This window comes from Moschus berezovskii, chromosome 2 (assembly GCF_049115385.1).
Source record: "Moschus berezovskii isolate FMDL1 chromosome 2, NW_MosBer_1.0, whole genome shotgun sequence".
NCBI classification, from domain to species: domain Eukaryota; kingdom Metazoa; phylum Chordata; class Mammalia; order Artiodactyla; family Moschidae; genus Moschus; species Moschus berezovskii.
Window position 1 is genome coordinate 29,486,019 of NC_142461.1, and position 14,617 is coordinate 29,500,635.

A 14,617-nucleotide genomic window follows, 5' to 3' on the forward strand; every position below is an offset into this window, starting at 1 on the left:
CTTGCAGACACAGACCCTAGATGTGTACCAGACTGAACAAGAAGAATTCCAAGAGTGGGATCCGATGCTCTTCACCACCAGGAGAGCCCAGTTCTGGAAGACAGATGGGGTCAGGCGATGACTCCTGAGAGGCCCGTTCTATCAAAACCATCTCCCTTTACTCACTCCTTTCAGAGCCTATCCCCACGGCAGCCCCCTCCCAAACTCTGGGCCCAGGTTTAAATATCTTTACTGATATATCCTATTGGTTTAAATATCTTTATTGATACAAAACTCACCCACCCACCCCATGGCCAGTAGTTCTGAGGAGCCCCACATCCGGAGGCCTAGAAACTGGCTCTTTGGTTTCCATCTGGGGGCTGAGGAGAGAGAGGCTGTATATAGTCTCCTCATGAAGTCCCCGGGAGCCCCTGTCGGGTGGCTCCTTTAATGCCCTGGGCCTTGATGAACCGGCGTAAGTCTCAAGCCCCACCGCCTCGCAGTTTTCAGAGGCCTGGGAGATGGACTTTCTCAGGGGGAAGCCGGGCCGAGGCAGCGCCCTCTGCTGGCTCCCAGAGGTCCTGCAGGTGCCGAGAGGCGGCTCCGCGCGCAGTTCCGGGTGCCGCGGCGGGTCAAAGGCAAAGGCTGAGCTCCTTGCGCACGCGGCAGCGGTGGCACTGCACCACGCAGCACCAGTGGAAGCGGCACAGGCAGTTCTCCTCGAGAAGCACGCTCTCCTGGCGGTGCCCGCGGCCGCAGCACAGCAGGTCGCAGCCGCTGAGGTCCGGGGCGCTGCTGTTGCAGGCGCGGCCGCGGGTGCCCGGCGAACCGGTGCGCCGGTTGGGGGCGCAGAAGTCGGGCGAGTCGGCGGCATAGAGCAGGTCAGCGCGGCCCGGCGGCTTGAGCGTGCGGACGGCGGGCAGCAGAGCTTTGCCATCGTTGGTGCCCATGACACGCGAGGCGCCGTGGAAGCGCTCGAGCAACCGCGCGCCCACCTCGCGGAACGGGGGCAGCTTCTGCCAGCAGGTGCGCAGCGCGCACGAGCCGGACAGTCCGTGGCACTTGCATTCGGTCCGCGTGTGGCTCCGCACGGCCTGCGGGGAGCAGAAGAGCAGGCGGATAGGATCTGGGAGGTGGGGCGCAGAAAGGCCCAGAGGACCGACAGAAAATAAGATAGGGGAGGGTGGTGAATGGAAGACAGAAAACAGCAGACCAAAAAAATTAAAAAGCGAGAGCGCGCAAAGTGGGAAGGAGGAAATCACGGGCCCGACACCCGGGAGAGGAGGAGGAGGAAGAATGATGGAGAAGTGGGCGCGGTGGGGAGTGGGGGACAGTATGCAGTGTAGAGATTCCCGGATCCAAAGCCAAGGAATGGGGAGAAAGCGGAATGGACAGCAAGGGTGAGATGCTCCCTGGAGGGAGGGGGTAAAGGCGGCAGCTGTCGCACGGATTCCTCTTGCCAGCCAGCCTTCTCATTCCTGCTCTCAGGGCCCCAGGCAGAGCAGGCAGCCTGCGCTCTGTCTCAGCCACCCTCCTCAACCCATTCCGACAGGTATGTGGGCCTGTCTGGACATTCCTCTCTGAGTCCCCTCTTCCCCCGCCCTGCCCAATGCCTCAGGCCAGAACCCTACAAGACATAGGATGTGGGGGTTCCCTGGCACATGCTAGAACTGAGGCATAGGGTGCAGGAGGGCCCCTATGAATGCCCTACTGAGAAATGAAACCCAGGAGTCCTGCCCTTTAGTTACCATTTATGTCTGAAGCTGGAATGGAAGACTCACAACCCTGCTAGAGATTTATGGGGTCAGATGCCCCAGGAAGATCATTTCCGGAAGCTCAGAGTCCAGGGGCCAACCTTATCTACAGTCTTGAAGTCTATGGGCCCCCTCCTAGGCCCCTTCTCTTTCCCCTCCCCGCCCCACCCCCCCAGGAACATCTGACTCATACTGTTTCTTGTCCCTAAACAGGAGCTCCTGAGGCCCTGCTCATCGTAGAGGAAAGGGGAGAGGCTGCCAGGGCTCTGGGCAGGGACTGGTCTGGGGTTGCCAGGCAGCCAGTTGACAAGTGCCTAGACTGTCACAGCTTTCCTGGCTCTGCCTGACCCCTCCTACCATCAGGATCCACTCCTCGTCCTTCACTCCTTTCCAAGACCATTGTCCCTGGAGCCTCCCTCACTTTTTCCAGCTCCCTAACCTCCAGACCCCATACCTTTACTGGGCTTCTTTCCTTTCTCTCATCCTTGGCCTTGGACTCCCTCCTCAGCCCCTGCCCTGGCAGCCCCTAGCCACCCAAGCTTTGCCCTACTTGTCCTGTCTCAGAAGCATATCCTCCCTACCTGAGGTACCTACAGGCCCTGGGTCTTCTTCCCTGGGTGTCCCCTCCCTACCCTGCCCACTGGGCCATCAGCCCCTAGCCCTCCCAGGTCCCCCAGGTGACTCCCTCTTCTAGGTCAGCCACCTTGTTTCCCACTGGCCCATCCACACCCCCAGCCAATCTTCCCAAGTGGCCTCCCACACATGAACAAACTCCTACACACTGTATATACCCCACTCACACCCTCACTTCCCCACAGCCTTCCACAAACTCACTCTTCATATACCACAGTCTCCACATCCTTTCAAACTCACCCACACTCCCACATTTCCACACTCACAGGCGCGCGCCTTTATACGCGCCTGTCCCCACTCACCAGCCGGCCCGCCTCGTTGTTGTGAAGTTGCACCAACATACGGATGTCTCCGCGTCCCCGTTTGTGCTGCGCGTCCATGAAGAGCCTCGACTTCTCGTCCCCGAAATCCACGTCGTCGCCGCAGCCCCCCCACTCCCAGGCGGCGCTGCCGTCGGGGGACCCCGCGGGGCCGGGGGGCCCTGGGGTTCCCGGCAGGCCGGGGGGCCGGGGTGGGGCCCGGCCTCGGGGCGCCTGGCAGCCGCACTGCAGCAGCTCGCCCATGGAGCAGGCCTGCGTGACCGCGTGGCTTGCGCCCGCCGCCGTTATAGCAAACACGAAGGCCGTCTCCCGGATGTCTGCGGAGGCGGGGAGGGGCGGTCAGACAGCAAGACCCGGGCTGGGTTCCGGGGCGCTGCGGTGGGCGCGAGGCAGCGTGGCGTGGGGCTGGGAGACAGGATCGGGGCCGTGTCCTTTGACCCGTGGAGGAAGTGGGGCTCCGTGGGCCTCCCCCAACCCCCACCCTCTCCTCTGACTCCCCCAACGGCGAGACAGCAGCCCCCTCCTGGGGTCCTCCCCACACTGACCCTGTTGCAGGATGCGCCCGAAGGCCTTGCTATGGCTGGAGCAGTTCCAGCGGCGGAAGCGGAACTGGAACTGGCATTCCCGAACCCCCAGCCGGGCGCCCCGCGCTAGCTCGGCCACCACTTCTGGCTCGGCCTGGCACAACTCAGCCTGCCGCCCTGCGAGCCGCCGGGCCTTCCTGCAGATGCTGGTAGGGTCCATGACCAAAGGGCTGCCCACGGCCCTGGGAAGTAAAGAACAGCAGACCATGGTTGTAACTCTAAGAGCTTGGGGGAGGGGCAGGAGACCAGCCCCGCCCAGCCCACAGTTGGGAGCTGTGACACGCCTCTAGCCCCACCAGCACCCCCAATTGAGATAGAGGTTGTCCCCCTGGTACTCTTACTATTCCGTGCGTGTGTGTGTGTGTGTGTGTGTGTGTGTGTGTTCCCTCTGAGTTAGATTCTAGACTGAAATTGCTATAGAGCAAAGTCAGTATTATCCGTCTGTCCTTCTGTGTACACCTTCATTAATAAATCCTTACAGGATTTTGACTCAAGGTGAAGGCATCTGGCACCAGGTAGACCAAAGTTAAAATTCACCAGGCATAACCCAAAAGGGCAAAGAACAGGACGTTAACGGAAGGAAGATCAAGCAAGCCATCATGGGGCTTCCCTGGTGGTCCAGTGGTTAAGAATCAGCCTTGCAATGCAGAGGACACTAGTTTGATCTCTGGTCCTGGAAGATCCCATGTGCCTCCGAGCACCTAAGCCAGTGTGCAACAATTCCTGAGCCCATGTACTGCAACTACTGACGCTCTCATACCCTAGAACCTCTGCTCTGCAACAAGAGAAGCCACTGCAATGAGAAGCTGGGCACGCTGCAACTAGAGAATAGCCCCCACTCTCTGCAACTAGAGAAAGCCCTCACACTAATGAAGACCCAGCGCAGCCAAAAGTAAAAATAACAAATAAGTGCAATTAGGAATAAAAGAAGTAAGCTGTCAAAGAAAGGAAGGTACATATAATAAAGAAATATAAAGAAAAGTAGACAATGTCAGAAAAGGATCTGGTCTTAGTGGACCACAAGCTGGTCTTGTGTTAGCTGATTAGCCCTGATGCTAGAAAGGTAGGGCAATCCCAGCAATACAGCAAGCCATGGCATGTTAGAGTGGTCAGGGAAGGGTGCTTTTGAGGAAGGTCACACCCCCTCTCTAGCCCAGATTTCTCCTTCTGTCAGATTCCGCACCCCACCCCACCCCCGCAATATCTCCCTGTTTCCCTGAGCAGGAGGAAGGCACTGGGGACTGAGTCTCTGAAGCCATGTTGTAAAGTAGATGACACTGACCCTTCTCATGCTCCAGGGTCTGTGACCTTTCCAGAGCAAGATGGCAGCAAGCCAAGACCAGTGCATGGGGCGGGGGTGGCAGGGCAGATAACATAACTGATTGCGGAGGGGATACTCCTTGGCTTGGTGGGAAAAGACCTTACCGGGAGTTCCACACACTTTCAGAAATCCCTCCATTCTTAGCCTTTGTTTCATCCGAGGCTAGCACTTCTTTTTAGTCGCTGTATATCATACCCCTGAAGATTCACTTGGCTGGGTATTCACACCTGGAGGGGACTACTTTAATTGGAATGCTCTTATTTGAGCACTTAGCTGAGATCTCTGTCTGGTAGGAATAAGTAGGTAGAGCTTTTAGGCTGAGGGTAATTTGAAACCACTCAAAATCCTTTAGCAGGGGGTGGAATAAGATTTTGGGTGGGGAGAAGCGACTCCATGAGAAAGAAAACGTGGAGGAAAACGTTGGTAGATATGTGCCAAAGGTCAAGGTGACCTACTTTTCAGCTTAGCTTCAGTGCACATCCACCCCACTGTCCCCATTGCTCCTCAAGTACTGGCTGCCCAGGCATGTTCTGGGCCCACAACAATGAGATGTAATGGGCTTAAATAGCAGCAGGAGGAATTTAGGTCTTAAGGTAGAACTTCTCTCACTAAGGAGTGAGATGCTTGAAGACATGATTGCAGGAAGATGTGTAAGCGCAATCCTTGAGCTCAGTCCTCAATCCTGTAAAGTCTTCCTCCACACTCCACCCCACCCCCATCACCATCCTGTCCGGTCAATGTCATCACCCCTACCCGAGTAGTCCAGGAATCAAAGTTCTCTCCTCAGTGGAGAGACTCATAATCCAAACTTGCCTGCCTCCATGCTTAGGACTTGCCATCACTGCATTCCCACCTTACCTGGGAAGGTCCAGCCCCAACCCTTTCACATCCCTAGAGAAGTAATAGATGGGGCAGGGGCAAGTGGGCCAGAAAACCCCTGGCTGTTCAAGTTGATCAGTCTCTATCTATCTTTATTTCTATCGATTTGTTCATCCCCCTTCTACTTACTTATCCCATTTCATTACAAAAATAATTGGGGGCAACTTCCAGTATGGTTGTACAAGGTTGGTGAATAAGACTGTGGAGCACCTTGAGAGTTAGGACTATTACTTTCGTTTCCCATGGCAGATTTTTAGCTGCTTAATTTGTATTTCCCCTCCAATTTTTATTATGAAAATTTGCATATTGTGAACAATTACTGTGCTTCTCCAATGAATACCATCTAATACATGTTTTTGAGTGAATGAAGGAGCCATCTAAGGAGAAGGTCCTCACTTGAACCCTGTCCACATGTGGCTTCATGACTCCTAATTAGCTTCCAGAAACATTTTCTCCCCAGCTGGATTCAGAGGCAGAGAAACAGGCCTCCACATAGCCATCCAGCTCCTCTTCTGACACGTGCATGTTGAGAACTCTACCTAGAAGCCTGGGACCCTGCAAACCTGTCTTCCCCACTCCACCCCCAAGCTGCCAAGTTCCCCAGTCTCCCCTCCCCAATCCTGCCCTCTGCTAACTCCCTACTTTCCCAAGGCTGACTGGCCTTATCTTCCCAAGGTTACTCTGTCCCATCCTGCTTCTCTCCCCCCTCCTGCTCTGGGGAAGTAGGAGAGTGTGGGGTATGCAGGCAAGAAAGGGAAAGAACCTCTTGACCTTGTCTTTTTCCCAGAAGCTTGAGATAGGAGACGAATCAGGAGGAGCACGACAGGCAGGGCCCCCCAGGAGGTGGGGCTGGCCCTGCACAGGGTTGAGGGGCTGCCCTGGAGTCAGTTTCTGGTCTGGGTCTGGCTCCTCAGGCTGGCTGGCTGCCTGGGAACTAGACTTGTTTACAAGCCGGTCAGGAGGAGGGATGGGCAATAGTAGCAGCTAGAATCCCAAGGGACCAGCTTGCTCCCTGCCCTCCTGTCCTCACTCCCATCTTCAAGTCACAGGAAAGGAAACTCCAGAAGGGGACTGGCAGGGAAGTGTTGGGCAAAACACCAGGCCTCACATTTGTACTCTGGTCTCTGTCCACTCTGGGGGAGCTGAGCTATGCTGAGCAAGTCAGTTCCCTCTCTGGGCGTCTGGAAGATAAGGAGTTGGCGAGACAGACTCGAATAGCCTAACTTTAACACCATCTTTAACCGAATCACAAAATAACTCCCCCATCTCCCCTCTTCCTTTGCCCTCCTTCCTTCCCTTCTGCTTGCTTAGGGACTGAACTCTGCTTTGGGGGCCTCTGAGTTAGCATTGGCCTGAGATCAGCCTAGGGAAGAGGTGCCTGTCTGGAAGCATCAGAGTGTTGGGCGGGGGCTGGTAGGTTGGAGCACAGTGGTGGTAGGAAATATATGATATGTAGGATCTGAGATCCTAAACAAATAGCCGCTCCTGGGCATAGAAAAAACAAAGCTAGCCCTAAAAGAAATCAGTACATAGACAAGAAGGAACAAGCCTGCGTTTGGCCATTCTAGCTGGCTTGGCTCCTGTGCCAAGATCTCCTTCCCAGGGACCTCGGTTGGTAGAATAAGTAGCCAAATGAGGTGGCATCCGGGGGCAGCCAGTTCCTATTGGCAGTGTCTGTGAATCTAAGTCTTGGAGGCCTGGGTTTCTGGCCTAACTTACCTTTCCATGCCTGGATTCAGAGGGTGGAAGATTTTCTAGTCCACTTCACCCTTATTGTACAGGCAAGCAAGAGAGGGGACTGACCCTGGCCACTCAATGGGGGAATCCCCATCGCAAGAAATTTAGGCAAATATTTTAAAAACCCAAGAGACTGGAGGAAACAGCTGTCCCGCCCCGAGGGCTTCTGATACCTCAGGGGCTCTTGCATACTGTCCTCCACATGGTCCTTAGTCTGATCAGGGTTGGCTGACTCTGCATCCATCCCAGATCACACCGCTAAGTTTCCAGATTCGGAGACACCCCCTAGCTCACCCCTAAGTCATCCAGATCTCACACAGCATCTCTCCAAACTCGCCTCAGATCCCACCTTCTCTAAGGAGCCTCTGGTGTGCCCCAGCCCGCACTGACCCCCCACCTTCCCCACTCCTGGTGTCACTCATGATGGGGGTTGTTGTTTGTCATCCAGGCCGGTGGCATAATTGTTTTGTCACATCTTCTTGTCTTATCTTTCCAATTAGATATAAACTCATTCCAGACAAAGATCTCAGGGAGAAGTATCATGTCACTAGCAGAACACAACTCAGGGCCTTGAGAATCCATCGGACTTGGGTTTGGATCTGGGCTGCGCCATTTGCTGGTTCCACGACGATGTTAGCAAGCCCCTAGCCAGGGAGGTTGGCACTTAGCCTTTGTTGAATGGATGAGGAAACTTAACCTTCTGAACCTCAGTGTCCTCAACTGTAAAGTGAAAATAAATAATAATACCTGCCGACTTCTCAGGTTACATGATGAAAAGAGCCTGTCCAGAGAGGGGGCTTCCCCAAGTGTCTCCAAATGGGTGACTTCCCATTCACACCCTTAATCATTTCCTGGGCCTGCACAGTTCACGCCAATCAGGCAGCATGTGTGAATTCCTGAGAACATGCTTTGCTTTAACTCTCCTTAGCCTGGATCCCAGTATTTCCTCCTCCCCTGCCAGTCTAACCCATGGACCAGGAGCACCCTCCAAGATCCCCCCAACCCCCGCCTCCCTACTCCAGCCAGTGCTCCTGGGTGGATTCTTGAGGCCAAGAGGATCACAGACCTTTCTGATGCCTGTTCCTCTAAAGGGCCTCACAGCCAAATCCCCACTAGTTCCCCGCACTCATTCTGGGTACTCCTTAGTCTGACCCTCAGCTCCCAAGAGCCAGCAGAGGGAGCCCTGAGCCCCGGGGCTGGGGGGGGGGGCTGCACAGGGGTGGGGGAGGTGGGTGGTGGAGAAGGGGTAGAAAAATGTTGCCTGACGGCTGGGCTGCCGGGGAGGCTGGGCCCGGGCCTGTGCCCGCCCGCCTGTCCTGTCCTGCTCTGTCTAACTCAGTAATTACTGTTCCCCCTCCCCCAGTCCCTACCCCCACCCCAAGCACCACATCAAAGTCTGTAATGCCCCAGCTCCATTAACCCCTACCTCCCCACCGCCCACCAGCCACCCCATATCCTGGCTCCCCACCCCCCTGGCCCAACTGGGTTCTTTCTGCCCAGTCCCAGGTGCTGCCCTACCCACCTCCTCACACTTCTCCCCTTGCAGGGGCTTTCCCTGCCCTGAATGACTTCCCACACAAGATGGCTTACTGCTGGTCAGAGGCCTGGACACAATGACCATCCACTGGATATCCTGCAGAAAGCCTGTCCTGTGCCCTCTGCTCTCCCATACTGAGGTGGGGAAGCACTGTGAGAAGGGGAGGACGGGGGAGAAGAAGGGGCCTGTGCAAGGCCCTGTACCCCTTTCCTGACCCCTACCCTACTACACACCAGGATGCAGTACTCAGTGGGAGGTGGGCTCCTGGTCCCCAACCCTCAGCTACTTGCATTCTGGGTGGCCTTGGGCAAGTCACCTCCTGTCCCTGAACTTTGCTAGACTTCTCTCACTGAGAGTGAGAAGATAGGGCCAGATGATCTGTAAGGTCCTTTCTAGATTTAATTTCTGGATTAAGCACAGGGCTCCAAGCTGGAGGAAACAGCCAAAGAGACCAGGTGAAAAGTGGGTGAAGTACTTGCCCAGCGACCTTTCCCTCCCTGTGCTCCTCCTCAGGCAGTCCAGGGGAAGCACCCAGGGCCTCACCCCACCCTGCCCCTGGCAGGAAGGAGGGTGCAGGCTAGAGGGCGCTCTTTCCACTCCCGGGGGACAGGCTCTGTGTTCCTGAGCACCTCCTGCTCTGGCTGGCTGGGTGCCCTACTGCCAGCCTGACTGCAGCCCGGTTGCCCGCACCCCCCACCCCCCCAACCCCTGCCTCATCCCCTCCACCGCTGCATTTCTTCATCAAAGTACACATTCTGGAATCCCCCTGGCTGGGCCCTGATGATCAAGCCTCTTGCTGACTTCCCCCGCCAACTCCCGCTCCCACCCAACTCCTGGCTTCCGATGAGAACGGGGCAGGAGGGGACTGCACCCCCCCGGGAAATGTCATGGTGCCAGGACTCTGGTGGGCTCAGGGCAAGCTCTGGCCTGGACCAAGCCAGCCTCCTTTTGCCCCTGCCCTTTTCTGCTCACAGCCCCATTGTCTCCCTCCAGGGGAAGCTGCCAAGGCGCGGGGTGGGGGCTGGGAGGGTAGGCCTGGATGGCCACCCTACCCCCACCACCCACCCCATCTTAAGCTGGTGGGAGCCAGCAACAAGACTGACCATGAAGGGTCAGGGGCTCCAGAGAGAGAGAGGATGGGAAGGGGTGGTGGGAGTCACAACTGGAAAGCCTGGGTGTCACGAAGAGGCCTGGGTCCTTTCCCTGCCTCCCAGAGCTGACCAGCGCCTGTTTCCATAGGGAAGATGAGATGGGGGAAGGGAGTGAGACCGAGTGGTGCTTTTCCTAGTGGAACAACGGGAGGGTTAGTTTCTTTCATAGAAAATATTAAATGGAAAGAGGAAAGGAGAAGAAGGGAGATTGATTTGGCTATCCTGTGAGAGTGAGCTATTTTCTACATCCACTGATTGAAGGTATAAATAAAGATGGGCCAGATATTGAGAAGAACTTCCTGGGGGAGGATGAGAAGGGGCAGAGAGCAGGATGGGAGGGCTGGGAGCTGATGACCAGGACAGAATCTGTCAGGGCCAGAGCATAAGCTGGATAGCCCGGAGGCAGTAAGCTGGACAAGATGACCTCAAGAGAGCCTGGCCAGTGTCCTGGAATCTGGGATTCTGTGATTCACAAAGATATGGTTACAGATGAGAGAGACAGACAGAGGTCAGAGGCAGAGTTTAGAAAGCATTGGAGAAGGGGGGCGGCGTGAAAGAAGGGGGGAGGAGGGAAGAAATTGGAAGGGGAAACTTCTGGGGGACCTAGAGCCAGGTCCATGAGCCTAAGGCCTGGGCCACGCCCCTCCAGGGCCCTCCTTTCCTAACCAGGACAGTCCGGTCACTCAGAGTTCCCGGGGAACTATGTCTTCTCAGCCTGGCTGCTGCTAGAATGACAGCATGGACTGCAATGGGCTGCTGTGAGTCCAGCCGCTTTCCTGTTCACTGCTGGAGCTCCGGCCTGGTCAGTGTTCTCTGAGAAGCAGGAAGAAAAGATCCAGCCAACCAATCCTATACATCAGGGAGCAGCCCGGACATTTCTTGCCTGAAGAAGCTCTTGCTTCAGGTGAAGCCTCAGGGGTGGGGCAGCCTCTCCAAAGTATCTGAGTGAGCCAGTTGCCAGACACCTTATCACTCCAGCTCCTCACTCTTCACCCGGCTTGCCCTGCAGCTGTGGCCATGAAGGCCTCTGTGTTCTTCCACACCTGCCCTCCTCCCCTCCTCCCCCACTCCCTCCTTTCCAGCTTCAGGGTCAGTCTCCAAGGGACGAGGTCTCTCTTCCTCTGGCATGGCTCCCACCCAGCAACCCCTCCCAAACAAAGGAGCCACCATGAACACAAACCCCAGCAGAACTCCATATAGCTGTTCCCAGCACCTTTAGTCTCCAGGGCCCTAAAGACAAAGGCTCCGCCTCGCAGGAGCAGGGAAAAGGGACCTAAGATGAGAGGGCAGTCAGTGAAATGCCTAACTGGCATAGTGTCCAATGCATGGAGTGCAGTGAGAGCATAGAGAAGGCAAGGGAGGAAAGACAGAGGGGCAGCGTCATGGAGGAACTGGTATTTTTAAGTGGAAGGATGATAAAATTGGGACAAATAGTAGGGGGTGGAGTGGGGTGGGGAAGGAAGGCAACAGCCCTCAGGGAGAGACCTCTGTCTCCATACTCTGAGAAAGGGCAAAGTTAGGACAGGTGTGTATGGGGAATAAGAAATAGAGATCCCTTTGCAAAATTTTGCTAGAGACCCTAGATTTTAATTTAAATTGATCCCACTTTCACCCTTGGGGATTCTGGCCAGAACCTGGGGTGTGAAGGAGAGGACTTATATTTAGGAACACCTCCCAAGGTCAGATTATGTTGTAGGTCATCCCACCCAGTCCTCCTATCAAGCCTTCCAGGTAGGAGGACTGACTCCCTATCTTACAGTTGAGACATCGGGGAGCAGGGAGAAGTGACTTGCCCAAGGTCATAGGCTTGACAATGGGGGGAGATTAGATCGCAGTTCTCTTTATTTCAAAGAGTGCTTTATTTCAAATAGTGCTACTGCATTATTCTAAGTCAGGATCCAGGGACTCATGTTCCCTAGCCGGGACCTAGGTCGCCCTGGCTTGGCCCCCTCACTGACACCCTGAGGGACTTCTCTCCTACATCATGGAAGTGGGATCATGGCCAGCAGCTCCCTGTGTGGGCATCCAGCTATCTTCCTAGAAAAGAGGGAACTGCCTGCCCCACCCCTTCTTCCAAATCCCGGGGTGGGAGAGGAGTGGAGGGTAGAGAATCCAGCCAATGAACTGGCGGTATGCAAATAGACAAGGTTTGGACTTGTTAGGATTGGCTAATGCACCAGCGGGTATCGGCCAAGTCCCTCCTCTCTAAACACAACTATTCCGGGCGGGTCCTTGCTGCTCCCAAGACTGAGAAGGGGAAAAAAAAGTCTACGGGATCCGGATCGCTGAGCGGTCCCGGCCGGGCACCCACCTCCCCAGCCTCTATCCATCCCGCAAGACTCCAAGTTCCCGCAACCTCAGCCTCCTATGTGTCTGCTCTAGCTAGGGCAGTCTGGGAACTCCACCCCATCCCTTGGCTGGCCAGGCCTTGCTCCCTTCCACCAGGACCCTCCACGATTCCCAGCAGCACATTTTTTCATCCATGACCTCTACATCTGGAAGGGCCAGGAGCTTGGGTCCTTTTGCTGCCTTTCCTCCTCTTTGCTCTGGGAGGAGAAATTAGAGAAAGCGAAGGTTCTGACTCAGTTTCCCCCTTTACGCTCCCTTTCCCGCCCCTACCACCCATTCCGAAGGAGCCCAGAGAGAAGCTGGTGGGTTTGTGGGCAAAGTGGGGCGGGGAGAGGCAGCTACTCGACTCTCCCTGCCAGGGGTTTCCCACCTTGTTCTCCTTCCCCCAGACTCAGCCTCTCTCCCCTAAATGCAAAGCCGTCTTAACACACTTTTATTCATTCGTATCTCAGACTGCAGATCTTGCCCCTGTCTCCCCGTATCTCTTTCCTACCCATCCGCTGATTCCTCGGGGACCTGGCTTGAGCGCGTAACCTGCGGTGGGGGTGGGACACAGGAGGAGGAAATGCAGTAGAAGGTAGGGAGGCGGGCAGGGGGTGTGTGGGCACGTCTAAGTGGCGGTACAGAAATGCCCCTAGAGGAGGTCGGCAGGAGCGGCACGCACCTCCCCCTCGAGTCTCCAGCTGCCGAGGGGCTGGGCTCCGCGCACAGGTAGAGCCGGGAGGCGGCGGGAGCGCGAACCGGAGCCCCACCTTCGGCCCCGAGGTCCCCACGTCCGAGCTCCACGTCCGCGGGGGCAGCCAGACGCAGCACTCACCACCACAGTCCGCCGACGTGCGCCGGACACAGGAGCAGCAGCAGGAGCAGCCCCAGGCGGGAGGGCGCGGGCGGCTGCATCGTGACAGCTTTAGGGCCGGCGGGTGCGGGCAGGGCGCGAGGCTGAGGGGCCAGCCGCTGCGCGCGGGGGCCCGGGCTTCAGGGCGAGCGCGGCGGCGGCCGGGAGGCGATGGCTCCGGCGGCGGCGGCGGCGGCGGCGGCGGGGGGGCCCATCCCGGGCGAGGAGGGCGCGGCGGAGGCGGAGAGCGGACGGGGCAGCCAGAGCCTGTGTCTCCTGCCGAGCTCGCTCGGGAGAAGAAATCAGAGCCGGGGGCGGGGGTGGGAGGGGAGCGGGGCCGGGGCGGGGGCGGGGGGCAGGGGGGCCATGGGGGTGGCAGTTGCGACAGTCAGGCGGCGGGACTCTCGGGAGGTAGCCGAGCGCCCCGGGGCGGCGGGCGCAGAGCTCGGCGGAGGGCGGGGCCCGAGCACGCTCGTGGCTGGGGGACCCGCCTGCCTCGCCCCCTCACCTCGCCTCTCTCGCGGCCTGGGAGCCCCCGCCGCCTCTCGGAGTCGGGGGCAAGGGGGGTGCGGGGAGGCAGGGTGGAGAAGGGTAAGCGGGGGGAAGGAAGAGGAGAGAAGGAATGGGGGACGGGCTGGAAGGGAGACGTTTGACAGGTTTGTTGACTGTAAAGAGAGAAAACTTCCCAGGAATGAGGGAGTTTGGGTTGGGGGGCGGTGCGGAGTGGGATGCTGGAGCGGGGGCCGGGAGACGCAGTCGGCCCCCGGCGCTGGGTGCTCCGGGGAGGGGTGTCGAACTCGATGGCCCGATGGGCAGACTCCGGAGGGGGTCACCTCTGACCGGACCCCGCCTCCGCGCCGCAAGCCCCCTTTTGCAGCCTTTTCTTGAGCAGGGAAGGAAGCGATGGGCCTCCACTCTGCTCCCCAGCCCCCGCCTCATCAGGCCGGCGCTCAGGGGAGGAGGTGAGGGAGGGCAGATTAGACAGCAAGAGAGAGGAACCTCTTTATGGCTTGCGATCAAGCGCTCGCACGTGCAAGCGAGCGACTGAATGGAGGTTGCAGAGCGAAGGGTCAGGACTCGCTGCAGCCGGGCCTCGTGGGTCCGAAGGTCCCTGCCTCATGGGTGCTCCCCCAACTTGGCCGGGGCCGGAGCGGGTGGGAGGGCAGCTGCAGGTGAGATGGCGTTTTATCTGATTCTCTAATGCCACAAAAATGTCTTTGATGCCCCTGGCCCCCTCCCCACGAGGGGAGATCAAAGGCCCCCGTGGGGAGGAAGGACAGCTCCATTCATCACGCCAAGCGGGCTGGCAGGGAGGTGTAGTCCCTGCTCCCCGCTCCCGCCCCGTGTGCCCCGGGCGTGCAGAGGGACAGGTGGTGCAGGACATTCCATGGCAAGGGCCAGGCTCCCTTCCACCTCTATCCAGAGCAGCCATCAAGTTGTACGGGTGCTCCTGGCTGGAGAGAACGATGGAGGACCTCAAGCCCATGTGGCAGAAACTTCAGGCGTCTAGAGGAAAGCTCCCGGTCTTCTCTGGAGTG

General features: G+C 57.4%; 1 protein-coding gene across 1 annotated transcript; it reads right to left on the reverse strand.

The window, feature by feature from the left end:
* Positions 1–300: 300 nt before the first annotated feature.
* WNT6 (Wnt family member 6) lies at positions 301–13,329 on the reverse strand. The gene is made up of 4 exons (XM_055398633.2): positions 13,062–13,329; positions 3,232–3,452; positions 2,669–3,003; positions 301–1,073 (listed from the first exon to the last, which is right to left on the reverse strand). Exons 1-4 carry the CDS (start codon positions 13,139–13,141, stop codon positions 612–614), a joined length of 1,098 nt encoding a protein of 365 aa, XP_055254608.1. The 5' UTR covers positions 13,142–13,329; the 3' UTR covers positions 301–611.
* Positions 13,330–14,617: the final 1,288 nt, after the last annotated feature.

Coding starts and splice junctions, on each gene's coding strand:
- WNT6 (XM_055398633.2), bottom strand. CDS start 13,141: ATGCAGCCGCCCGCGCCCTCCCGCCTGGGGCTGCTCCTGCTGCTGCTC. Junction 3,453..13,061: donor CACGTCGGCGGACTGTGGTG/GTGAGTGCTGCG, acceptor TTTACTTCCCAG/GGCCGTGGGCAGCCCTTTGG. Junction 1,074..2,668: donor ACAACGAGGCGGGCCGGCTG/GTGAGTGGGGAC, acceptor TGCTCCCCGCAG/GCCGTGCGGAGCCACACGCG.